This window comes from Numida meleagris, chromosome 2 (genome assembly GCF_002078875.1).
Source record: "Numida meleagris isolate 19003 breed g44 Domestic line chromosome 2, NumMel1.0, whole genome shotgun sequence".
Classification (NCBI taxonomy): Eukaryota; Metazoa; Chordata; class Aves; order Galliformes; family Numididae; genus Numida; species Numida meleagris.
The window spans coordinates 113,706,629-113,734,072 of record NC_034410.1 but is presented as its reverse complement, the minus strand read 5'-3'; the positions used below and the strand labels follow the sequence as shown (position 1 = coordinate 113,734,072).

Sequence of the window (27,444 nt, the reverse complement as noted above, 5' to 3'; positions counted from 1 at the left end):
GAAAACAAACGAATGTCTTTCCAATACAGTATCTTTCCAGGGGAGCCAATGAGAAGCATCCTTGTATTTTCAGCATACGCAGCACTGCCAAGGGATTCCCTGGCTGGCAGAGGACAGAGCTCTCCCCAGGTCAGGTCCCCGGGCTCCTGCTGAATCTTAGACCCTCTTGCGTAAGAGGCGAATCTAATCCGTACTGAGCCACTTGAGCCTATTTCTTACCGTTAGCTGGGCAATATGATAAGGATAAACCACAGGTATTTTTGGAATAGGATTGTGAACGTGAATGTATGCACAGTTAACCATTTAAAAATAAGATGGGATAATATTACACATGCATACTGCTGACGCTTACCCTAAAACACTTCTGCCTGATGTGATGGGCGCAGTAGATTCTGTGGAAAGGAAATCGCTTTGTTTGATTTTAAAGCCACGGAATTGCAACTGACAATGACAGAAAAGTAAAGCCAACAGCAAGTGCAGAATGTGAAGTTAGCTTGTCATACATGGCCTGCTATTTTCCTTTAAGGGAAAGGAAAAGAGAGATGGCTTTGCTAACCACAATTTCACCTCATTCTTACAGCACTGTTCAAAACTAGTTCAAAATTAGGGCGTTGCTGTACATCTGAAAGGTCTGCAGATAACTGAAGAATTTTCAGAAGTAACATTTCAGTTTGCTGGCAGCTGCTATGACTGATTTTATCCAGATGAGAATAAGAAGATTGAGGCACTAACAAAACATCGTGAGCTTTACATTCACTACAGGGGATGAGGAGAGATGCCGATGTCTGCAGTTTGAAAGGGCTGATGCACAGACAGCTCCTCTGGTAATCAGGAGAGGAAAGAGCAGCCAGACCTGGAAGCAGGCTGAAAACATCCCCAGTAGTTACAGAAAGATACTGCGGGATCCTGAGAAAACAACAACAAAACAGCCTGCTTGGTGCCTCCTGAAAAAGTTACATCTAGATAATTGGACATTCACAAATTTGCCCTAAGCTTGTAAAACACACTTGAGTAAGTCCATACAATGATTTGTAAGGAGCACAATGCCCAGCCCTGTAAAGTTCAAGTCCCGTGTAGCTGGTGCCAGCAGCAGGATTGCATTGAGCTGGCATTAACGCCAGGGCCAATGCTGTGTATCCCAGCTGACATGTGGAAGCTTACGAGCGCTCGTACGCCGGTCTGGTGTAATCCAAAGAAAGAATTAAAAATGCCACCAAAAGAGGGGTATGTTCAAATCAGGCTGTGATAACAGTTTATTAAGATGCTGAACTTCAGTTACATTTGTCCTTGATTTTTCAAGCTATTTTATCAGCATTCTTTATTCCCTGATAAGGCACAATAATTCTTGGATGGGGCTTGTTCACTCCCATATTTTATCCTTCAAACATTTTAAGGTGGTTTTGACTATTGGCTCCTGATAAGATTGTAAAACTTTTTGGACAAACAAACACCTTAATTAAAGCTTGTCCCACGGTTTCTGGATTTGAGCAGTGGGAGCTCTTTCGCTGCAACTGCAGAAAGTATCTCACACCCTAAGGAGGAAAATCCACTGCTTGGATAATTATGCAAAAGCTGCTTGGGATTCATCCCGTGGATAAGTTCAAAAGAATGAGGCAGCATGAACTGCCACCTTACTTGCGTCTGCTGTGTCCTCATGCAGCCATCAAGCTCTTTCTGCTGCGCATCTCACGTGCTCTGTGGGATGAAGGTCTTTGGAGGATATTGGACTGCATTTCCTTCTCTAGAAGTTCTGTGTGAAAATGAGATTCAATTTAAAATGAGGAGCCTCATTATGGGCACTCTGAGACCACAGTGCTAGAAAACAGGATTAAGAAATGCAAGGAGCTGCACCGAGGGTGGAAAGGCAGGACTGATTGTAGGGGGCACTCTTTTGTGTAGATTTAAGTGATGGTGCCTGTGTGAAGCAGTGAAGTAGCATAGGAGATGGTACTGGAGTAGAGGAGGATTTAGGATGGGGGGCGAGCATTATGGAATGGCTGGCTCTTCCAAACATGGAACTTCAGAGCAGCTGTTGTGTGAGAAGTGTACGAAATGGTCCTACAGCTTTGAACTGGGAAACTGTTCAAAGTGGGGAAGGGGAAACTGGGGACACTCCCTGATACCAATTATCCCAAAAGGGTCTTTGGAAAGATGAGGTGGGCTATCTGCTCTCCCTGCTGATTTGGTTTTCAGCCTCTCTACTGGCACTGCCAGCATAGGTGTCAAAGATCTTCTGCTTTAATACCTGACTTGTTTCTAAGAATCTGATTAAAGTAGATCACCTCAGATAACAAGAGGAATTAATGCTGCAAATACAGAGAGGATTTTCATGCTCATAAGCTACATAGAGGTCAGTCATTTTCAAGTCGTGCAGCCTCCAAGAATTCTGATTTTCGCAGAACCGATGATCTCTATTTGTCCTTTTCCCCTGCCCTTTTAGTCTTTACCCTTAAATACTTATCTTAATTAATTCAGTTCTGGTTGTAATCCGTTCAGATGCCCTGTCCACTACATGTCACATACTGGTACAGAGGTGAGTCTAGGAGAGGGAAAACCAAATGGGAACAGGAAGAGTTATTGAGGCTTTTCATAGAATCATGGGATATCCTGAGTTGGAGAGGACCCATAAGGATCACTGAGTCCAGCTGCTGGCTCCATGCAGCACCACCCAAAACCAAACTCTATGTCTGAGAGCGCTGTCCAAACGCTCCTTGCACTACATCAGCTTGGTTCCATGTCTGCTGCCCTGGGCAGCCTGTTCCATGCCCACCGCCCTCTGGTGCAGAACCTATCCCTAACCCCCAGCTGCCCCTCCCCTGACACAGCTCCATGCCGTTCCCTCGGGCCCTATCTCTCATAGAGAGCAGAGCTCAGCGCTGCCCCTCCGCTCCCTGTGAGGAGCTGCAGCCGCCATGAGGCCTCCCCTCAGCTACTCTGCTCGGCTGAGCAAACCAAGGGACTTCAGCTGCTCCTTATACATCTTGCCCTCTGGAGCTTTCCTCATCTCTGTAGCACTCCTTTGCATGCTCTCTAATAGGTTTGTGCCCTTCCTATATTGCGGCACACAAACTGTGCCCAGTGCTCGAGGTGAATCGTAGAATCATAGAATGGCCTGGGTTGAAAAGGACCATAATGATCACCTAGTGTCAACCCCCGTGCTATGTGCAGGGTCGCCAACCACTAGACCAAGGGGTGAGGCCACATGTGGCAAACTTAGTAACTGCATAGTACTTAAGGTCATCTCGGACATTCCCCTGAAGTCCAGCACTTCTATATGCTCTCATTCTGACCAAAAAGAATGAGGTAGACTCCTCAGTTTTAGCCCTTTCTTTCAACTTTTTATCCTGTGGCTGGTAACTGCGTTTTTATAGTCAAGCTCAATGTCTCAGCTGTATTGTATGCCTATGTCAGCACACAGGTGAATTTACCCGTGCCTTGTTTGCTATGCAGATGTCTCCAGCGAAGCACAACACGCTGGGTCCTCCCCAGCCTCCAGCTGCCCCACACCACTGCTGAGGAGCGGTTGGTGCAGTTGGCTCAGCCTTGCTGGGCAGGTCCCTGAGCCGCCATTACTGCCATTACAGTTGGTGATGTTATTCTCTCTGACACCAGAAGTCACAAACGGTTACTTTACTATCAAAATCTGTCCCTGAGCTCTGCGCTCACTGTTAATAACGGAGTAGTCCTAGTTTTAGAACTTCCATTTCAAATACAAATATAGTAGGTACGAATTACATCAGCTTGACCGCTCAGGGAAGTAAACCTGGGAGATGGCTGCATGAAGGCTGTGGGACGCACTCTGTCAGGATGTCATCGCCGCTTTGCACGCTGACCTGGCAGCTCCAGAGCAAAGCCTTCCCTCCAAAGCTCCTGCCTGGAGCACAAACCACACCTCTGGACAGTGCACAGAGAGAAATGGAAGAGAGAAAAGCGGAGGCACGAGCCAGGAACACAGCTGTGAGCGTGTCCCGACAGGACCCATGTGCTCTGGGAGTGGGAGCTGAGGCTGAAGCCCTCCAGGAGGGGAAAGAGTGCTGTTGCTCACACACACAGCGTGGATGCGGCTTCAGCCCTTCCCTTCTTGGAAAGGTGAACATGGAGAAGGACTGAGACACTGAAACGAGAGTTACACAGGCTGTGCGCCCTTAGAAGTGTGAGGCAAACGTGATTCAGGTGCCGCCTGTGGGAACTGCCATTCCTCACTGCTCCGATAAGCACGTAGTGACAGCGACCTGTCCCTTGGAAAATGGATTACAGCCACCAACTCCTGCACACAAATGGCTGAGCGGCCACCTCATGGTCACTGGGGACACACCGCAGGTCTGGGCTGGTGACCAGAGGGGAAAAGGCTTTCTTTGTCTGTCTGAATCCCTGCAGCACTCAGACCCGCGATCAGGGGGAAGTTCTGATCTAAATGACCATTAATCTTCCTTGGGGTGAAAAGGTCAGAACAGCGAGTTATTCAATGCTGTTTTTTTTTTATGCCTGCAAAAAGCTTCTTCTTTATTTCCAGTGTAGCCTTAGAACATAGAGCAACACTTAAACATCCCAGCGCTCACAGGGATTTTTTGAAGGTGATGTCAGCTTTAGATAGATGACAAACTCCATAGAAAGTGTCAGCCCCCTACAGCTGTGTCCATAGGATACCAACAATGGCACACAATGATGTCCTTAAATTGCATAAAAGCAAGTGACAATGACACAGAATGAAGCAATAATGTATTGGAGCTGCTGACAATCGGTCTTTAACATGTGTTATCCATTTGACTGCAGGTGTAAATCAGCATTTCAATGTCAAGTTGCTAATTTAAGGCTGTATGGTCAAACACTCAGATAGCACATCCCATGAAAAGCTCCAGCGTATTGTTAAAGTGGGTCAAAGTCACTACAAGTCAGTGAACACAGAGAAGAAGTTCCACACTGATAAACTCGTGATTGTGCTATGATATATATTTCATGATACAGCAGTCTTAGATCAAATAGAACATGTAAGCTCCCAGCTCAGCCTGCAGTACGGTTCCTGTTGCTGCTGGATTGAGGCATTGGAACAGGCTGCCCAGGCAGGTGGTGGAGTTACCCACCGTCCCTGGAGGTGTTCAAGAAAAGGGTAGATGTTGCATTGAGGGACATGGTTTAGTGGTATGGTGGTGATGGGTTGATGGTTGCACTAGATGATCTTAGTGGTCTTTCCAACCTTAATGGGTCTATGATTCTACAGGTTGATTTGTGCTGCCCACATCGATAGCTGAACCAGGCTCTGCAATGTGATGTCAGTGGCCAGCACTCTCAAAAGTATATGCCATGTTTCCTCTGCTTTTACCTGGCTGTGCCTCTTAATGGCAAGTCTGAAAGCATTTTCTAAATTCTCTCTGCTACTAATAGGAAACCAGCTAACTTAAGGCCTTTAATTAACATTCCACTGAGCTGTGTCAAAACGATCATTCCTCTTACTGTTATTATTTGGCTGCATGATGTTTCTGCCAGCTCTCTAGTGACAGCTGTTTCAGTACAATGGCAAAAAGAGAAAATGAATGGCTGTTTTTTTTCCTAATGGGAGCTCCAAACTGGCAAAATATAAAACTGCTTTCTGAAATGCTGCATTTAAGAGAACTTAAGGGAACTGAAGCTTTCATGGTGATGTCTTTTTTTTTCCCTTTTTTTTTGTGTGTGTGTCAGTTTTGCTGAGAAATTCAGAGCAAAGGAGTAAGCCTCTGCTTAATCTCATTGTACAGCTACATAGCCACAATCACTGTGACATATCATAGAATCACAGAATTACAGAATGGTTTGTGTTGGAAGGAACCTTAAAGCCCACCCAGTCCCAATGCCCTGCCCTGGGCAGGGCTGCCACCCAGCAGCTCAGGCTGCACAGGGTCCCATCCAGCCTGGCCTTGAATGCCTCCATGGATGGAGCGCCCACAGCTTCTCTGGGCAGCTGTGCCAGTGCCTCACCACCTTTTGAATAAAGAATTTCCACCTGACAGCTAACCTAAATCTTCCCTCAATTAGTTTAAAACATTCCCTGTCCAATCGCAACAACTTTTGGAGAGATGAGGAAAATGATCTGTAATCCCTATTCACCAGCTGGTGTTTAACAACTATTTTGAATTTAAATTAAGTGCCTGTTTATTTAGAAAGTACACAGTGGTGGTCTAAGTCAGGCTTTTGCTGTATTGCATCACGTTGCCCTTTCTCTTCTCCACAGACGTACTGCGCACAGCGACAGATTTATGAGGCTGGAGATGTTGAAGGCCAAGATGTACTGCACATGTCCTGGAGCTCTGCGATGCTTAAGCAGATTTACTTGGGGGTTATGGAAAGTGCTTAGGGATAGCTTTGCTGTGTGACTTTTAAGTAACACTCTTCCTCATCCATTTTTCAGGTCTCGGGGGGATGGAAAGCCAACCACAAGATAGAAGACGACAGCTTCGACACAGTGCCTTGAAGTGAGCATGATGCAACGAGGGATGAGCATGCACACTGACCTACCTGCAATTTCTTCCACTTTTATTCACACAGGATGACTGTGAGTTTTCAGAGATTTAGCCATATTGGTTACCTACTTTTTGCTTTGTTTTCTTTTGCTCTAATGGCTGGGATAATCAGCACTGAAATAGGAAGAGGGAAAGGAACAGGGGCTGCACAAACTCTTGTACCAGCTGCCCCCATTTCTACTGACACCAAGCAGCAACTCTGCAAGCTCTGAGTACTTTGTAAGGGGAATGGGCCTGCATGCCACACTTGTAAAAACCTGCACCAGTGGAGATGATCCTCTGTTGCTGTTGCTATTGCTGAAACACACCCCTCACTGCCTCAGTGTGCTCACATCCACTGTTTGGTCTCCATAAACATTCAGCAAGTGTCAGTGAATGTCAGTGGGTGCATTTTTTTCTGCATGGAGGAATTCAGTTCCACATTTTTGCTTCATATGTGCTTCCAAGTCGGACGCCATTTTGTCAGACTGCCCCTCTGCTGCCATCCGTCACATGGCAACAACACGTAATGGAATACCAGTGGGAAGCTTCAGCCTCTACTGCCATACCACCAACATCCACCTCTGATATCATGGGCCAATAGGAGGCATTACTTTCAGAGCAGCCCTTGTAAATACTGACAAATCCCTTTATATATTTTTAGCTATTTAAGGCAGAAAGTAAAACTGTGACTCCACAGGGAAGGGGAAGAAATCAATCATACCCTACGGCTAACAAGTACAACATACTAGGATTTGGAGTATTATCATGAAATATGTAGTATTTCCTAAAACTACATACTGACTACAAAGAGTAGAGCGTACAGAAATCTTCCTAAATGCCCAGGGAATTACAGTGCAGCGACTGGGGTACTGTTATTTCTGGAACTTCTCCAACATTCATTTCAGTAGTCACTTGTGACTATGGACTGCTGAGCTCACCAAGCAGACAACCCAGTAGGAGGAGTCCCTATGCACTGTGAAGCTAACAAAAGCTTATTTTTTTCTGAATGGTTCTTGTTCATAGTTGTTACTTTGTAAGACTGAAATTAACACGACAGAGTCAAACACTGCTCTCAAGCATTTCCAAATTATCTTGTGTTTATAGCAAGCACAGTACTGTTCATTATTTGCATTCCAGTATCCTCTCAGGGCAATCACAGATGTGTCCCGTGGGCCTTCAGCAACAGAGCCGTAACAGAAGTCCCATGTGAAACCAGTCACTCAGGTGTCACACAAATGCCCAGCTACCACTGGGCGCTTACAGTTACGATTTCACTCCCACCCCTACAGAAACACCATGTTCATGTGCACAACACAGACATGTTCAAAGACAAAGACCAGATTTTCTCAGTACAGAATAGTACAAGCATGGCAGCTTTACAGAATACAATAAAATGAATCCCTCGTCACTTGTTGTTATGAAGGCAGTCTTTGTGATAGAGGCTCCTCTGGGCAATTTCAGCAGAGGCCAAGATTCAGGAGGACGTGGAAAATAAAAGTGCTTTCCAGAACAGGCTGAGGCATTTTGGCAGTGCAGACCCTATGGCCGCTAAACTCATTCTATCATTACGAATATCTCTGGTCTCCAACCAGCAGCCACCCACCTGCTTTAATTGAACACTGAAACAGACCTGATGCCAACATCCAGGACCTACTTGTCTTTAGATCCCAGGTTAGTGCTAATTTGAGCAGATCAACACAAAAGCACAAAGGTGTATGTACAGAGCCTTCAGCTTCAACAGGCAGACTGAAGAACTGCTCCCTTCCTAGCAGACAGCAATGAGAACACCAGAGGTTATGGGGTTCTTCTTGCATTTGCCTTGTGCTGGGCTCACTGCATGTATCTTATGCTGAAATGGTCCAGCACAAAGCAGAACCTGATTTAAATGAACTGCACATGCAACCATGTACAATTAAAAAAAAAAAGAAAAAGAATATTAAAATTTTAGTTTCATTTCTCCCTTTCCCACTTCCCTTTCTCAGTTGACAACCAACCAGCTGGTTAACTGCTCTGAATGTGCACACTCTTTCCCATGTCTAACCAGCACTCCCAGCGGGGCACTAGCAGCCATATGCTACACCACCACTTGTTAATAGTGAACCACAGTGCAGTGCCACTTCCTCAAGCTGGTGGCTGTGCTCTGAGTGGCAGCATCTGCAGAAGTTCAGCAGAAGCTATTGTTTCACACACAAGCAAGATACAGTTGGTAGTTTCTTTCCACAGAACGCAGCAGGAAAGGGGAACACAGAGACAAAATGACTGTGATGGATGATGTCTTGCTGTTACGTGGTTCCTGTTGAGTGTGCAGCAATGCTTTATTCTGTATTCGCTCCTTCTATGCATACTTTAGATAGATCTTGAAAGAAAAGACAAATATCTGAAAATAATTTTCAAAACTTTAACCCAAAGCAAAATCACTGGAAGCCTTTTCCAAACATGTAACAAGTATGTATGTTTTTCCTTAAAAACAACAACAACAAACTACGCCCTTCAATAGCCTTCCTGGTGAAGCAAGACGGTAAAAGTATGATAAAGTGGTACAGAATACAGCAGGCTGACATTTTCTGCAAGGGAACTGCTCCTCCTTAATTAAAAATGACCCCAGCTATTTCTTAAATAGCATGGCTTCCTAGCACAATTACAGACATTTGAAATAAAAACCGTATTTTATAGAATGCTTTGGAATACCCTTTAAAAACAGTTTTCACCTTTAACCACCTCTGAAGCACAAGAAAGCTTTCCGTAAAGCTAGATGTCTGATTCAACCTTTACACAAGTAATACTAGAGACTACTGAGCAAGGAAAAACACAACCAAGCCTTCACTTCAAAGCACAGTTTAGTTAAAGATGAATTCCTTGATCTTTTGGAAGTGCACAATAGAACAGAAGTGGAAGACACTCAAGTTCTTCCATTCTCTAAAAAAAAAAAATAAAGCTCTCTATCTGTAAGAAATTACCTTTGTGTTAGAAAAGAGCACACATCTGAGTGAAGTGTTTACGCTAATAAAGCTTCATGGAGGCCTCAAAGAGGGCAGATAAGTCTTCTTCTGTTTGGGGACGTGGTGACAGTTTAGTCACTCTCTCCTGCAAGATGAAAGAAAAATGGGATTAGAGAAGGTTGTCAACAAATTGAACCAAAGAGCAGCTAACTGCGCGGCTGAACGATGTGCCTTTGTGCTCATGTCCTTCACAGAGAATAACAAAGTTTTGCAAGTAAGTAATCAAGTAATTAAGGTTGAAGCATCATCAACTGCACTGCCCTTTCAAGAATATACTAGTTAAAATTGCTTGTAATTAAACACATAGAAGCAAGATTAAAAAGCAGTTCAGCTGCAAAGTCAAGTACTTCAAACAAGGGTCTTGCCAGTCACAGACCCGGGTACACTGCTGGGCAGTATTCTGTGAATAGAGTCCATTTCAAAATTCATTTGCCAGCATTGGAACTAGGAGATCAATTTTTAGGGTCCGATATTTTCAAAACACAACATCTCTCAAAGACCAGGAAGCTCAGTAGATGGGGACAATAAGCAGTGACTGCAGCTCAGGCTGCAGAGAAGACAGACAGCAAGGGAAGCAGTGAGGCTGCTTAACAAAGAGCCGGACACCTTGGAGTCAGCTGTATTTGTGTAGGAATTTGGTTACTGCAGAAATATGACATGACTCTACTTAGCCAAAATAGCCTAACATCAAGTACTTGTATGGTTATGATTAGTAACTTTATGCTTTCACTAGTCAATGAATTTAACATTTACGGAAGCACTGGGAAGATCTACAGCCACCTGCACAGACACACCAGGAAGGCACTGTTTCTCAGCAAAGCAGTCTCTAGGTGAATGCTGTCATTTTGGCAAAAAGGAGTTCCTCCAGCTACAACCTGTTTTGACATCTGCCTGGTGGATCTGTCCCTGTAAGCGCTCTGATTTTTCTCAGGCGAGACCAGCCAGCACACTGTGAAGTTCCTATCCGCAATGCTGGGCCAACATGGAGAGGAAGTCATCTCTGAGGTACAGTTTGTAATCAGCGTGACTAGCGTGAGCTGTGATGAGTCTGAGCAGCGCAGCTTTGTGCACATACCTCTACCTACAATAGTCGCTTTGCAGGTACAGCTGATACCTCCTTCCTCATCCCTGGTCAGCACAGAGCACCAGCACTGCCTCCACACAACCCTGCTGCTATGCACCGATGCCCGGACAGTGAGGCCCCGGCTCCTCCAGTCTGACTCAGGGAAGTCTGGTACACTGCCAGTAATGAGCCACTCTGTGCCAACAGTACCCCAGTGCGTGGGCCAGCCACCCTTCAGCCACCCCTGGAAGGTTTGCAGGGGTGGATGGGCTAAGCTGCCACCTCTCGCTTTCAGCTTTCCTCATCTCCCCCTCAAATCCCACGCAGGAGCAGCCACATTTTCAGCCCTGGGACACGATCTTTGCTAGTTCGACTCACTCCTGTGTTGTGAATAGGATCGGTTTCAACAAATTCACTTAAAAAGCCAAACAAACGTCTGTTCTAATTTCGAGTACAGATGTTCGTCCCAGCACAGTTCCCACCCTGCAGCCTGCACTTCACAGCACGGAATGCATCCTGCAGATTTATTAGCAGCACCAGTTGCAACGCGCTGCCTTGCCGACACGAACGGGTGGCTGCTGCATTCTGAAGAAAGCCTACCGCAAGATGAAAGGAAAATTTATCAAAGACTGACCTGGATGGATTACCCGTGCGGGTAATGAACTATTAAGGAATACGAATACATTTGCATTACGGTACATCTCGTATCCAAAAATGAGGTTTGAGAAACTCCTAGGTCATCTCATTTTACACAGTACAGTTAATCAGCGCAGTGAGAGGACAGTAAATGAAATACAAGTCTGTTTGAGACCGAAACAGACTTTCAAACCGAAACAGAATGCAGCATGCACTCCATCTCACCGAAAATAAAAAACCATGTAGAGGAAAGAAAAGTTGACTATGCCTCGTTTTCTCCATTGCAGTTGTTTTCATGTAGGATTAGAAATAACATTTGCTTGGAAAAAGACACTTCTGTTTTTTAAAAAAAATCTGTTCTATTTTATTTGACAAGAAAAACTTTTATTTTCTGTCTTACCTGAGGCAGAGTGCCTTTGACTAATGCAGGGATGTCTGCTTTAGAATAACCGATTGCAGCTAAGCCATCATCAACATTCAGATCAAACAGGAATTTCCGGAGCGTGTCTGCCAAAATCAACCCCGCATCTTTGATTCTGGCAGTGCGGATGTCAGCTCCTAAAATAAGACATAATGCCTTGACTGTAGGGTGGAGAGAGAGCAGGAAGCCTGTTCTGGACTTAATTTAATCATAATATCAGCTGAATACGTATCCATACATAACAGTCACTGCTCTAAAAGCAACATGAAGTAAGAAGAGGAATCGGTCTTCATTTTGAAGTTGGAGTAATTTGTAAAAAGTAAAATCAAACAAGATGAGGAGAAGCAGGTAACTGCTGCCAGAAGGACTAACTGCCACATGAAGCTAACTTCCCTCCCTCTGTGCTTACAGGGAGAAGCACTTCTCAGTCTGACTAACCGCTGGGAGGAAAGCAGCTAGCACATGAACGTCAGCTCATTTATTTTTAGGGACAGCGTGCCAAATGCTGGTTTTATTTCAGGCCTTGAGTTTGCTGACATCTAGAGGACAAGGAAACCAGTGACCAAGCACTTTTCTACTCCCTGCTCTGTTTTATTATGCATTCAAAGAGAGGACTAGAGTGTGTGGGCTGAGAAAGGCAGGAGATGGCGGGGCAGTGTTTAATGGGTTAAATCAATCCTGAAGTTTGAACGTGTGCTGATGTGTAGAGTAATGCAGAACTGAAGAGGAGGAACTGGTATATTTGAAACATCTGCTGAACAGCAATGGAAGCTTCAATATAAAAATGAAAGATTATTGATATTCCTTACAGAATAGCTTGCTCCCCTTTCTGCAATGAATGGTCAGGACTTTATTAAAATTAAAAATTACACGTCCAGATAGAAGATGCAGCTTCCTCCATATGACTTCTTCCCTGAGCAAGCTGAGCCAAATTTATTCTCTCCATAACCTCAATGATGTCACACAAGAACTATGCTGGGTCCGAGCACCATACTGAGAGAATGAGTAAGAGCGCAACGTAGCTACAGGAAAAATATTTTCTGTGATCCTCATGCAGTTCAAGAGTGACTAAGGGAATAGGAGAGCAACAAGCTCACTTGAGTAGCTCTGATGTTTGGGTAACAAGAGTGGCAGTACTGTGGTAGGGACTGTCTGGGAAAACTTGATAAATAACATGGCATAAATATGGCAGAGTCTGCTATGTAGACTTATGCTACTGGCATTAAGCCACGCAACCTGAGTTTACCCTGGGTTTTGCTGTAGAGGAGTAATTAGAACATGAAGGCAAGCCAGTATCTTCAGATAGTAAAGTAAAAAGGGCAAGGAACAGAGGCAAAAAGTAAACGTGAAGGACAGTTTTAAAACACTGCCGTAGTTCCATTACTTTCTTTTCCGATCATCCTAGAGGACTCACCAGCCTTTGATGGCACTCTGCAAGCATCTGGCCACACGCACACCTACTTGAACTGTTTAAGAATCCTCCCAGGGAGGTATTAAGCTTTCTCTGGCTGTACCCAAAGTCACAGCTGCACATTCACACAACATAACTATTTAGTAACCTTCTCCACGTTATAAAATACCTTCTTAGTCATTGCATTTGGCAACGTGACAGATTTGAATCAGCTACTGGAGTCAGTTGGATTCCAGACTTGAATAAAAAGTAAATACCCCAGGTGGGAATTAACAAGTTCATTTCCACGTGTCTTCTCAGCAAAGTCAGTCACTTTATAGCAAGGCAGGCACTAACATAGCTTAAATTTCTATTGAGAAAATTAATGGAGCTTTTAGAGGCAGAATTTCTGGCAGCCGTTCATACCGCAAAACCTAAAGGAACTGCTTTTTCACTCCTACTTTTAAAAGCAGTGAGCCAGAGATCAAATCCTCTGATGTGCGCTGTGCAGGCCAGTTTTCCAACAACATTTTCTTAGTCTGCTTTATGTGAGCTGAATGTCATTGCTATAGGAACACAGGCATTCTGTATTTCAGCATATGATTCCAGCTACATCTGCATTCTGTTCCTGACCACAAACAGGACTGCGTACTTTGGAGGAAGGCTGCATAAACTTCCTCAACAGCAATTAAAAAATAATCTGAATTAATCCCCCTCCCCATCTATTTTTTCTGACCATGTTTTACGTCCTCTGTAATGTGACCGTGATATTTTCATTGTCTATATAAAAGTCCCACTCTCTGATGAAACCCACGATGCTTTCAGATTACTAGTACAGGGAAGTCGTACATGTGACTGGATTGCTGTGCAGAAGGCTGACCATACAAGGGATTGAATACAAATTTTCCAAATACCAGGAGAGTTGCCCTCCCCACTTTCTCTCTGCTGTCTACACTGCTCCGCATGTGACTGTGATTGCTCACTGCTCAAGATAGCGAGCATGGGCATTAGCAGCAGTTAGGCTACCACACAGAATGTAGTGCGAGCAGAAAAGCTGACCTTAGATATAAATAAAATAGCCCACGGGAGAGCCATGCTGCCACAGCTAGACTGCTAACTGCTCCAGGAATACACAGCTGAGAGCTGGTTTATTATACACGGTTATGCTGGGGGTGCAGTGAAGAGTATCCTATCTCCAGGACACCTTCCAGCAATGGGTTGCACAGATTTACAAAGTGCTGCATGAAAATGTAATCTTCAAACGTGCTGTCAGCTTGCAGCATTTACTTTCATTGCAGTAAGAGGCAGAAAAGACTTCTTGTGAGCTGTCACACATGTGACTGCAGAACAGCTACTCAGAGCTTTCCCTTGAAGTTGTCCACTGAGAAATTCCATCACCTCCAAATAAGCTTAGGCCTACATTAGAAGGACTGAAAGCCACAGTTATTGTTTGCTATGGAAACAGAGCAGGAGTGATCCAGAACATCACTGTCCTAATTCATTGCAACAGGAGGGAACTAGTTAGGCAAAATACTTCCTTTTAGGTAACAGATGCACCTGAGTACTGGTTTGTTTTATGGTATCAATGCTACACTAACCTCTCTCCATAAAGCACTGAGAGACCCCAATCACAGTTATGCTCTGTTGATTTATACAGTTATCTAGAGTTCACGTCAGCCTTCCAGTTTTCTAGCCAAGAAGCAGAGTTCTCCAGCTTGCTTCTCTAACTACATCATTCAATACAAAAAATTAGACTCCAGAAACCAACGCTTTTGTTTTTTAAACATAAAAGCTCTGCAACAGCCACTACAATTGCTTCCACAAACTTTTTTTTCCCTCCCCAAAAGACATTTTGGAACAATTTTTGTAAATACGAGTAAGTTGCATCCATAAAGATCCTTACCTAATATCTCTGCAGCTTCCAGGTGCCGCTCAGGATGTACCTGTGCTGTGAAAGCAAACACTGCTGGGGATGTCAGCACCACAGAAAGGCCATGTGGCTGGAAAAAAAAAATATATATGTATATATATATAAAAACATATCAGTGGCACATCTACTTGCATTTTTAATGTGCTTTAACACTCATTAATGCAAGATAACGGGGAATTGAAATGTATAATATGAAAACAGAAATGAATCAAGTTTTACCACTAAAGAGTGATCCACATTATAATCCTTTGGCTTATAAGTTTTCACCAAACCAGAAATAGGGTAAGACATCCCATGGCTGGAATAGAGAATGGAGAGAAAGAGATGAGGGCAACTTGCCTGGTATTTGGAAAATGTATATTCAGTCCCTTGCGCAGTCAGGCTTCTGTATGCAAGTGTCTTAGACAAAGACACACAAAAGGTATTTAGGTATAGACACAGTATGGGTAGCAGGTACAGACAACACTCACTCTCTGTACCTTAGCAACCCAGCTGTGAAAACAGCAAGAGCAGCAGCTCCTTGCACTGTGAGTGTGAAGTTCTTATATTACTCCACTGACTGGACAGAAAGATGCTCAGATGCTAAAATAAAGCAAACATGCCCAAAATAACAAACTCTACACCCCCACCTGATCGCACTGCATGATAAAAATAAACAATGTTGTTAAAATATAACTAAAGAGTGGACTTGCTCAACCAAAAGAAATGAAAAGAAAGACTGCTAATAATTCAGGCTTCAGCTTTGCTTGTCTGAGATTTTCATCCATGTGAAACTAGTTTGCATTACAACATTAATTACAGCTCATTTCAACTTGCTGAACGCCTGCCCCATGGGCAAACCCTGCCAGTTGCAGCAGTTCAGGCATGGCACAAGACCACCTGAGTGCTGCCTAACTGCAGAGCAGCTGATGTAGAATACAACATTTTAGCTGTCCTTGATTCTTTTTCTTTAATCATAGTTTTTACTTTTATGGTCAGGAAAGGTAAAGAGGGCCGTGTTTTGGAAATCTCACAAGATTTGACTGGGTTATCACAAGCGAGAATACACAGCCTTCATAGATGTAAATGCCAAGAGCTATCAATGTCTCACAACATATGGCTGTCCCTGAGATATGCAGCAACATGCTACAATGTCTTATCATATATCCTGGAAAAAAGGCAGCAACGCCTGTGACTATCTGAAACAAGCACTGGGTAGAAGCTGACCTTGGAAGGGATTAGCATTTCCTGTACTCACCAGAGATGAACGCCAGCATTGCCAAAGCCAATACCAGCAAAAGCACTTGCAAGGTGCATGTTGGCTCTTGCTTCACGGTCTTCAGGGTTTCTGATGGCTCTGCACACCATGGAGACGATGGTACCAGTGAATTCCCAGATGGAGTGGAAAATCAGGATGGAGAAGGGAAAAACGGTTTCTTTACAGACTTAAAAAAAAATCTCCCAGATAAGCTGAGAAAAAAATGCTGGAAATGGGATCAGTTTGTTACTTCAGTCAAAGAGAAATCCTGATCAGAAGATCAAACTGCTTCAGTGAAGGGCAAGTTTCCTTTCACTTTGCCAAGAACTGTGTAAGTAAGGTGAAATTAGCTGTATCCAGTTTAGTGGTGGTTTCAACAATTCTATTAAGTAGTTTAGACAACCCCACGTACAGATCAAGGATCACTCCAGCCTATGTACAGATCCAGGACCATCCCAGTAGGCACTGCTCTGAACCCTACCATCCGTCAGGCTTCCCTGCCTTCCTACACATCAGGCTGCTTGTAGAGTTTAACAGCGTGGATAAAAAGTCTCAGGAATAGATTCCATAGAACAACAAAAAACACTTAGAATGGGCAGGTATTGTAAAAAGTCTTTAACAAAGTAACATATTGACCTTTAACATAAACTTACATTGTATATAAAAGTTTTATACAGACCAAAACCTTATTGGTAAGGATGAAATCCAACTCCCAGCCAAGTCAAAACTTAATTTAAATGGAAGGCAATAACTTGTTTTCAGTAAAAAAGCACAACTTTGCACATTTTTATGTGAATGTGATTATCTTCTCGATGGATGTATTTGTATACTAATTTACACTGAAAGTCATGAAAATGACAGCACTATGTCTCATTCAGTTTGTTACATATAACCCTTACAATGGCAAAGAAAGAGGATTCTTCAAAAATACATGAATTTTGCTCTCATATTAACTGAGTGACTATAAATACTTTTTATTGAGGACTTCTAAAATAGATCCAGAGAAGCATTAAAAAGCTACCTCTACAGGAGTAATCCTAATTCAGGAGAAATTCAAGGTAGAAAATGCGGGTTTAATACATTACTTCAAACTAAAACTCAAGTTTTTCTTTTTGAACGCTGAAGACTGAATATTCTGTGAGGAGGGATGGCTGTTACAGGTATTACCTTTTCAAATATTTAGCTACGATGCGTAGAGCATGAAGAGCCCAGACATCGCTGACGGGGTTGCTGCCTTGGTAAGCTGGTCTGTTGATTGGATTTGAAGGGCAGGGACTGCGCATCTTGTAAGGAAGAGCGGTGTATGATTCAAGAGCATGGCTAAAAGAAAAATTAAAAAATGAGTTATTTAAGTGGGAGAGCCCACTGCCAACAGTCTTATCTCCCAGATACTCATAAATCTGGCTACATAAAGTGGGGGCACTGCTTACATTGTTACACTCAGATGTACCAACTACAGACAAACCATCTTTATTTACAAAGATATACAAAAAATGCCATTACAGACATTGTAGTTCAGAATAACTTACCAAGCTTGAGAAGTCACACAGTTTCCTTATGTATCTATTACTCTAACGTGCGTAGCACCAGAAGCAAGGCAAGCTTTGACCCTCAGAATATTAACTTCTGTGTATTTCGAGCAGTTAAAAGCTGTAGGTTAAAGCTGAAAATAGTTTTCTGGCAAGTGAAAAGTACATTATAATTAAGAGGAAAGTATAACAGAGATCACCTTAACAAGAACAAGAAAGAACAAGAGAGAAGGAAAAAAGATTATTTTCTATTCCTCAATGTCATGGTTTTTCTACAACCATCGTAGCAAAAATACAAAATTGCAATAAAATCAAACAGTAGCCTACACAGAAAACTCACCAAAGCACATCAAAGCCACTGTTGGCCACTATTCGCTCAGGCATAGACAGTGTGTGCAAAGGATCAATGATGCCCAGTGTTGGCTTGATGGCTCTTGAAGCAATACCTGCAATATAGATGAGGAAAATGAGTTAAAAAGTTTTTACAACAAAACAGAACCACAAAAGTTTCATGTTCAATACATAAGAATAAAGAGGGGAAATGATTTGAAAATACATAGAGAAAAGCAAAGGGAGAGAAGGGAGAGCAAGAACTATCTATGAATCTAAATCTTATTGAAGTCCCTATAAGGGACTGTTGCCTGAAGTAAATTACACCAGACAATGTTCTCTGTCACTCGCCTTGAGTAGACTGTACTTTTGAAACACCTGTGCTGAATGGCATCTGCAACATCGCTCTTTGTATCTCTTATGAACATCTCTGGGAATCAGAGGAAGACTGGTTTGTTTCCACATACTTATTGTATCTTCAAATCTATAATCTCTGCCTTCATATCATGGCTAAGGTGGCACAGATGTAGCTTAGTTAGAGAGACCCATGCAGACAGACAGACTGACTACATATAGATTACAAAACGCTGGGCTACGGTCACAACTCCTCAGCACACACTGGTGTGTCCCAGCCACTGCAGACATAGCATACAAAATCCACATGTTTCGAAATAAAACCTCAAAATAGCTGTGAAGCTCAACATGACATTTTAGCTCTAATCCTTATTTTCCAGGGATGAAAAGGTCAAAGGAAGACAGTGCCCCCTATTTGCACAGCATCTCAGGCCCAATGTTTCAGAAGTCAGGAAAAGGAACATTCGGTTGCAATTATAAAACAAAGAAGTGTAAGTCTTAAAAACAGACAGAAAAATACAAAGGAAATAAGGAACAGTTGGTTGACCCTGAATGTAAGTAGAAATTTCCTTTGCCATTAACATTTTCTGCCATTTAAAGACTTGAAGGATTTTAGTATCCTGGTTTGCATTCAAACTATAATCCACTGTATTGCACAGGCATTTCATTATGTTAATATGCTATAAATTTAATTTGTGGAGGAAACCTTTAAGCTCTTCAAATTTGTCTGTGGCAGTTGAATCAAATGAAATGACATCTGAAATGACAGGCAGTATCCCTCTTGTTCAAGGGGGGGAAATAATGAAGACACTGGGAAATAAAAGTTGTTTTGAATAGCAAACAATAGTCTCACCAGTTTTTACTTTTAGCTCTTTGAAGTCAAAAATGGCAACACCAGTGGTTTCGCTTCCAGTTCCAGCCGTTGTAGGCACTTAAAAAAAAAAGAATGAGGACAGTGACATACAATAAGTAATATCTATTAACACAAAATAAATCACAGAATCATAGAATGGTTTGGGTTGGAAGGGAGCTTTAAGATCTTCTAGTTCCAATCCCCCTGCTATAGGTGGGGACACCTCCCTCTAGACCAGGTTGCTCAAAGCCCCATCCAGCCTTGCCTTGAATGCTTCCAGAGAGGGGGCATTCACAACCAATAAATAAAAGCAAATATTTTAAAAATAACAAATATTCACAACAAATAAATAAAAATACAATAATAGTGCCACCACAAGTACAGGATCCAGGAAATCGTGGAAGTATTCCTGATTGGAAGCAGACGGATCAAAAGAAATAGCCCTTTTGATTGCTTTTCTCAGTAAAAGGTTGTCAAACTCAGCTCAACAAGACCAACTAATGACAACGCCTGTGAAGCAAACAGCAGATTTGCTGCTGAATACAGCTAGAGGAAAAGTAAGCCCAAAGGGAGGCGAAAAGGTCACGGTAAACTGATTTCAGTAGAAATATGCACAGACCACAGACCAGATCCTCTTCTCTCCCCCTTCACTGCCCACGCATGCTTCTGCTGCTTTACCTGCAATGAGTGGCTTAAGGGGCACAGTGACAGCCTTCCCCTTCCCTATAGGAGCGTTGACGTAATCCATGAAGTCTGATGTAGGGCTGGAGGCGTACAGGTTGGCAGCCTTACAGGTGTCTATCACAGACCCCCCTCCAACAGCAACATAGGCATCAAATTCTCCCTTTTTAGCAAATTCAATGGCGTCCAGGAAACTTGGAAAACAAGGAAAGCTTTCCAATTAGTCAGGGGAAAAACAGCACATGGGAAAACAAACTATTAAGGCCGGTGTACAGGTCACAAAGAGGTGTTTAAATAGCTGCATGGCATGCTGAAAGAGCCTCAGCACCCCTTTGAGAAACACGCTGTCACAAGCAGTACCTTTGGTCTGTTGGCTCCACCCGGACGTTATCATACATCTGAAAGTTTACACCAGATTTTGTCAAGGAATTCAATACAGCATCTACAGGAGGCAGTTGGGAGAGGTTTCTATCTGTCATCAAACAAACTCTTTTAGCACCCAGATTCTGCAGGTCCTACAATAACAATGAAATTAAAACACAAACAATTGGTGTAGAACCATACACTGACCTATTTAAATTCTACACCAGATCAGCCGAATCGTTTAGTAAAACCCTGAAAAGCAGTTGCTTATTGTAAGACTTTTGAACCAATAACAACTAAAGAAAAAAGAGAGGTCACAGATACATACACACAGGACTACATAGACATACACAGTGGAGGTTCAGATGCATGATATGTGAGCTTTCACATATTAAATGGACTAAAAGCATCAGCAGCCTTTCAGAAAATAACTTTTCCCCAGTGACGGATTTGCACTAATGCTTACCATGCCAATCTCTTTAGTGACTCCTTCTCCGTATCGGATGTTTGAAATGGCCATCTGCAAAATAAAGAATGCATTTTTTCTAGAAAAAACAAAGGTATGTCATCAAGCCCCAGGCAATCAAAATGAAATTTAAATATTTACTAATGTAAGCATTTGTTAAATGCCATATTTGACAGTAAAAAGCATAATATTTTAAAATCAAATATACTTTATTATTAAATCTACCTCAAATGCATAGTCTGTATTTCTCAGAGTAGCCCGTTCAGGAACTGAAATAAAAATTAAACATTAAAATTAAGGAACAAAAAGTGACCTCAGTCTCTATAGCAATATTAAAGACGACAGATTTCTTTGCTTTTAAAATCACTAAAACATTGGAGTAGGTCATCTTTGCTTGTCTGGGTAACACCCATTTTGTCCTTAGTTGTTTGTGCGATTAAATGATCCAAGTACTTAGAATCACAGAATCATTTAAGTTCTTTCAATTCATATGATTCAGGGTAGATTTTCCTTCCTTAAGACTCCTTTCCTATACAAATTGAGTAAGTTAGCAGGGAATTTGCACAAGAACTTATAAAATATACAAATATTTAGGCATGCATAATAAATACGTACAGCTGAGTATCTGCAGGGCATACAGGATGCTCCATATTGTTTGACAGCTGTTACAAATGCATAGGGCCTATGTGATAATCTTCCAAACAACTCGCATGACAAAAACAAAAGACATCCTCCATACACATCTGGATTGAAAGCGTCTTCTGTGCGTGTGGGAACTATTCTGACAGGTGTTCATACTTCTTTTTACTTCTGACTGATCCGGAACTTGTAGGCAAAACTGAACTGCGTGCTTGAAAATTAAGAAACTGCATGCATTGCTAATAACAAATAGAGCTTTAATATGGGTCAATGCTACTACCAACATTATTTAGCAGAAAAAGTATTTGTAAGGATAGTACTTCAATCATCTTTGCCGTGTCATTCTTGCATGAATTTTCACAAAATTCTCTCTTGTACATCCTGATGTTGTCACAAAGTGAAACAAACCATGTCAACTGAAACAGCCCATTCTTCTCCAAGAAAAGATCAGATGAGGCATTCTACTCTTCCAGCTGAAGCCATGCCTTCTGTCTGCTATATTAATTGAAAAAATGTGATTTGGATTCAGATCCAATGAGTGAAGCCATGATAATGAGTCTTACAGACACTCTGGGGTGCACTGAAGCACTGACCCACAACAGTAACAGATAGATGTATTAAAATCCTTTATGTGCGTTCTATTCAAGCCCAGGCCAGCTGCTGTCAACTCTTTCATTGCCATCTCTTGCCAGGCTGTACATGTTTGACCTCTCCTGAAGCATGGATGTGCTGTACTCTCAGTCATTAATTTGACAGGCTAAGAACACGTCCAAGAGATTTACTCACTTGCTTTCTGATGATATAATAGGCGACCTGCTGTTATTTTCTTGTGCCAAACTTAACTTAAAGGAAGAATTTTGGTGAGTTCAAGAACTGCAGCATTTCCCTCAACACTGTCAAGAATCACAATGAACGTACACATATATTTTTTTGCTAGTCGCTGTTAAGCCAATTCCCGTTACTTACAGACCTGACATCATCTTGCTACTTTATACAACCAATTTCTGCCTAAAACTTAGAGGGCGTTCTTAATTAACATTTCTAGTTACGAGGGCTTAGTTTGCATTGACTGAGGAGGTAATGAGGCAGAAAAATGAGATTCTATTTCTCAGCTGTACTTTTGTCTTGCTGTGTGATGGTCTTGGGTAAAGTAACTACCTGAACATATATTAGCTTTTCCACATGTAAAATGGTAATGATAATTCTTTAAAAAGTGTCAAAGTGTCTTCAGTAAAGCACAAGAAACAAAGCCACTCAGAACCACTCATTACTGAAATTATGGATCAAAATACCAATTCTTACAGAAATTACATCTATTGTATCTTGTATTGTACCCTTAGAGTATTAAGAGTGAAACATGTGGGATGTATTAAGAACATCTGGAGACTAAACAGCACACAGTTATTCAGCTGGACACCCCAAACAGAAGCTCCTGCAAGGGAACCTCCTTCACCAGAGTGGCTTCCCCTGCTCATACTCCTGAACCCTGACCTTAGTGAGCCACCTCTGGACTGACTGCATAAAAAGCCCGAGATGGCAAACCTCACGCTAAAGCACACCTTCGTGAATAGCTCCTTTTTATTCACTTCATTTGTTTCTTTTTTTTAGCATAACAGATACACATTGTCCCCCTCGGATGCAGTTGTGAAGCTGAGATGGCTCAGCTGACAGCAGCACTGTCCAGCTGTAGATACTGTACTTGCCAGAAGAGGTGGTCTGGTGTGAGAAGCTTTAGAGAAATGCAGTAAGGGAGAGAAGAGCTCTGAAGGGCATGTTGTGTGACCAAAGACGATATGCAGTTGTTGTTCAGAGAAGAGAAACAAGGGTTGGAAATGGAAAGCCCAATTTATGACATGACAAATGGAAAAAAACTTATAACCAGAAATGGAATAAACTCTTCTGTGTCTAGTACTCACGGCACAAAACTATTAGAGAGAGTCCACAGGAGGGCTACAAAGATGGGGAAGGGTCTGGAGGGTAAGATGTATAAGGAGCAGCTGAAGTCCCTTGGTTTGCTCAGCCGAGCAGAGCTGAGGGGAGGCCTCATGGCGGCTGCAGCTCCTCACAGGGAGCGGAGGGGCAGCGCTGAGCTCTGCTCTCTGTGACAGCGATAGGGCCCGAGGGAACGGCATGGAGCTGTCAGGGGAGGGGCAGCTGGGGGTTAGGGACAGGTTCTGCACCAGAGGGCGGTGGGCATGGAACAGGCTGCCCAGGGCAGTGAGCATGGCCCCGAGCTGCCAAAGTTCAAAGAGCATTTGGACAGCACTCTCAGGCATAGGGTTTGATTTTCACACAGTTCTACGTGGAGTCAGGCGTTGGACTCAGCGACCTGTGTGCGTCCTCTCCAATTCAGGATATGCTGTGACAGTGTGACCCTATGAGCGGCAGCAGCCAGCTTCTGAGCAGTCTGCCCGTCAGCAGGGGGAGGAGGGCCAGGACATGCTGGCTGTGGTTTACACGGAGAAACGGCATCTCTCCAACAAAAATCTTTTATTACTGTAGAGCTGCAAAATAGAGACTGCTCTCCTTATGCTTTCACTGCTCTTTTCTACCTGTTACACACACCCTCTACCCAGGTAATATGTGTAACTGATGGTCACGGTCTCACGCAGAATTATTTCAGACACACAATTTAAAGCATACCTTGGGAATAAGTGTGGCTGTGAGTCGGGCACCGACATCTAGATAGCAGGAAAGAAAAACAAAACAAAACAAAACAAAACAAAACAAAACACGAAAGTGACGTTTAAAAGGTAAAACTAAGGCAGCAAACCCGAACGCGTCCCTCAGAGCCTCCTACAAGCACCCGGCCACCCCGCCGGAACGAGCGGCGCAGGCCGCCCCCTGCTGCTCCCCGCCCGCCCCTCGGCCCCCGGCCCGGCCGCACTCACGCCGCCCGCTGCAGCTGCCGCAGCAGGCGCACAGCCCTGTCCCGCGCGGCCGCCATCGCTGCGGGGCCTGCTGGGACGGGTGGGCTGAGCCCTCCCCTGCGGAGCCGCGGGGTGGGACGCCGGGGCCTTGGGCTCCAACGCTCACCCCTCCGCAATTATGAATGGACTGTGAGCTTTTCTTTTGGGCTGTGCTCAAGCTGCCTTCTTGCCGAGTTTCTCACAGAGTAGCAGAACCGCCCGTTTTACCCAGCATCTTCAAAAATTCATCGGCGGCAAAACGTTATTATCATCATCTAACAAGTGCACTGCTCAAAATCTTGAGAATTTCATTTCACCTACTTGAGAATATCTTCCTCCTTGGAGCTAAGCCACGCATCGGGATGGAAAACTGCGGTTTTTAATTACAGGACACACCACAAAGTTCAAAAGAAACACAAGTCTTTGCTCATTTGATAGGATTATTACAGTTGGAAAAGGACACTACGATCATCTAGTCCAACCTGCAGCCCCCCCCCCACGCCCATTCCAACTCGCGTCTGCTCTCGGTTCGACAACACGCAGAGCTCGGGAGCTGCTGCCCGGCCCCCGCGAAGCCCTCCCCCAGGAGCCGCGCACGAGCCATTACACAGAGACCGAAGGGCGTTTATTGACAGAGCCGCGAGGGCCGCACAGCGGCGGGCGTGGAGCAGTCCCTTCGCGCCCCTCGCACGCAGTCCCCGTGCCCGCAGGGGCGGTCCCTCCGTGGGCTGCGGGCGGCCCCTCACGCCTTCTTCCTCCTGCCACCGCCTCCCGCAGGCCGCTGCTGCCGTCGTGCCGCGCCGCCCTTCTTGCCGCCGCCGCTCCTCTTCCCGGGCCGCTGCTGCTGCCGGCGGCCCCGCTTGCCGCGCTGCGCCCGCTTCTTGCCCTTGGCGGCGGACGCCTCGGCGTCCTCCTCGCGGAGCTGCTTGTTGACGGCGCGGGTGATGTCCAGGGCCGGCTTCTTGCTGTTCATGCCCCGCAGCAGCTCCAGCTGCCGCCCGCGCTCGGCCGCCAGATCGCCCAGCAGCGGCTGGAAGCGCCGTTTCTTGCCGCCGTCGCGGGAGGGCGGCTCGGCCGGCTCCTTGGGGAGCCGCGGCTGGAAGCGGCCGAGCGAGGCGGTGGAGACGCGGGCCACGCGGGCGGCCAGACCCAGCTCCTGGCGGCTCTGGTGGCCCGTGGGGTGCAGCGGGGGGGCGGCGGCGGAGCGGTGCGCGCGGGCCAGGTTCCGCAACCGGTTGAGCTCGTTACGGGCCACCCGCTCGCGCTTCTCGCGTCGCAGCTTGGCGAGCTGGTCTTCCTCCGGGTCGGCGCCCGCCGGCACCTCCGCCAGCCAGGCGCGGGCCGGGTCGCCGCCCGCCCGCCGGTACCCCCAGCGCCGCCGCCACTCCTTGGCTTGCTCGTCCCACACCAGCGAGGTCCGCTTGCGGCGCCGGATGCCCTTCAGCCGCGCGAACTGCTCCCAGCGCGTGGGGGGCCGCGGGCGCGGCGGCGGCTTCTCCCGCGGCAGGCGGAAGGCGGGATCGGGCAGCCGCGCCACCAGCGGCCCCGCCGCTCCGTCCGCCCGCTCGGCCGGCAGCGCCCACAGCCGCGCCGCCAGCAGCTGCGCGTTGTCCCGGGCCAGCGCCCGCAGCACCGGCTCCCGCCGCGGCCCGGCCCCGCGGAGCGCCGCTGCGGGCGGCGGGTTGGGGTCCAGCGCCAGCAGGTTACCCAGGTCGAACTCCAGCTCCAGCTCCTTCTCCACCTGCACGCTCCGAGGCTGCTGCTGTTCTTGGGCCGCCGCCGCCAGCACCTCCTCCACGCGCACGGCCGCCATGGTGGCGGGCCGCGTGGGGCAGCCCGAGCGCAGGAAGCGCGGCGCGGGCCCTCCGGGTCGGCGCGACGGAAGTGCGAGGCCGCGCCCGGCCTGCCGGGAGCTGTAGGCCTGCCCGCCTACGTGCTAGCAGTGCATCCTGGGAGCTGTAGGCATGCCCGACGACGTACCAGCAGTGCATCCTGGGAGCTGTAGTCCCCCCTGCTACTCCCAAAGGGCTTCCTCAGCCCCTCGCCCCGTTATTTAATGGTTGCCATGCAGGCATTGCATTCAGCCCCAGCATCGATCACCTCGGGCTTAGACAAGTGCTTCACAGCGAGGCCTGTGACCACTGCCCATCCCATGAGTTGCCCCGGCTTGCCTGCCAGCACCACTGGCTGCCGTTGCTTGTGGGGCTGAGGCAGAAGCATGGGACAGGGCAGGCGTGAGGGGAGGTGAAAGGCAGGTGTTCTTGCTGCCTGGTGACACCACAGAAAGCCGTGGCTGCGACTAAGTACGCAGTATCCAGGGCGAGTAAACTGGGCCTTGCAGCTCTCCCTGCTGCTGTGGGTGGTGTGTGCAGTAGCATGCAAACACCAAGCAGGTTTAAGACTCACATATATATGTTTTATATATATATATATATATTTTTTTTTTCCCATAGCGTATATTTCCGTAACATTCAAGCCCCCACATCACTGTGGCAGAGCAATGTTTGCGAGTGCTAGCAGCAGAACCAAAATTCAGGTCCTCTATTCCAGCCCTACTAAGAGTGATGCCCCGTGGGCAAGGCTCTTGGGTGAAGGAAGAAAAAGGGGAGCAGCATTTGGAAGGTGTGATCACCTGGTAGGTGTCTTGTGAAGCATAGTGAAAAGTGAGGTGATACTTCATGCACCCAAAGATCGGCTGGGTTAGAGATATCTCCATGCTATTTTTAAATGAAGAGGTATGGAAGGATCCTTTTACAGTGATATGGCTTGCGTGGCCATGACATTTTGAGCTGACTCATGTGCTGTAAAAACAAGCTAAGGGGAGCATCTAGCTGTGGCCAAGAAAGTGATGGGTGTTTTTATACAAAATACGCATTTCTACTAAGTTAAATCACATCTCTACCTTTACCTTGTATCTGGAGTGATGGAAGTGACTCTGAGTATAATGGCAGGGCAGTGTTTTTGGGAAGAAAATAAAATGCCAGGCTTGCAAATTGGGATGAATATGATTATAATTCTAACTGTGATAAAGTCTCCTTTTTTTTTCACCCCCAAGTCAACAATTCTGAGTATTGTTTGTGCACTTTGGAACAGTTGGATCTGATGGCGTAGACGGTTTCCCCATTTACCACAAGATGGCATCACACTGGAGGGTATGTTTCTTGGACC

The 27,444-nt window shown here is 45.3% G+C and overlaps 2 protein-coding genes across 3 annotated transcripts; both read right to left on the bottom strand.

Moving 5' to 3' along the window:
• Nucleotides 577–24,504, bottom strand: ADHFE1 (alcohol dehydrogenase, iron containing 1). 2 transcript variants are annotated; one of them, XM_021387761.1, is made up of 15 exons: nt 24,259–24,504; nt 24,011–24,048; nt 20,954–20,997; nt 20,729–20,782; nt 20,260–20,414; nt 19,897–20,093; nt 19,219–19,296; nt 18,022–18,127; nt 17,320–17,472; nt 16,153–16,251; nt 15,135–15,213; nt 14,889–14,985; nt 11,575–11,732; nt 9,434–9,560; nt 577–1,750 (listed from the first exon to the last, which is right to left on the bottom strand). In XM_021387761.1, the coding sequence occupies exons 1-14, from the start codon at nt 24,312–24,314 to the stop codon at nt 9,477–9,479; spliced, it is 1,398 nt and encodes a 465-aa protein (XP_021243436.1). In that variant the 5' UTR covers nt 24,315–24,504; the 3' UTR covers nt 577–1,750; nt 9,434–9,476. The 2 variants fall into 2 exon arrangements, with proteins under 2 accessions (XP_021243436.1, XP_021243435.1); XM_021387760.1 differs by lacking the exon at nt 577–1,750 and adding an exon at nt 7,556–8,832.
• On the bottom strand, nt 24,880–26,635 carry RRS1 (ribosome biogenesis regulator homolog). Its single transcript, XM_021387762.1, has one exon. The coding sequence runs from the start codon at nt 26,087–26,089 to the stop codon at nt 25,019–25,021; it is 1,071 nt and encodes a 356-aa protein (XP_021243437.1). The 5' UTR covers nt 26,090–26,635; the 3' UTR covers nt 24,880–25,018.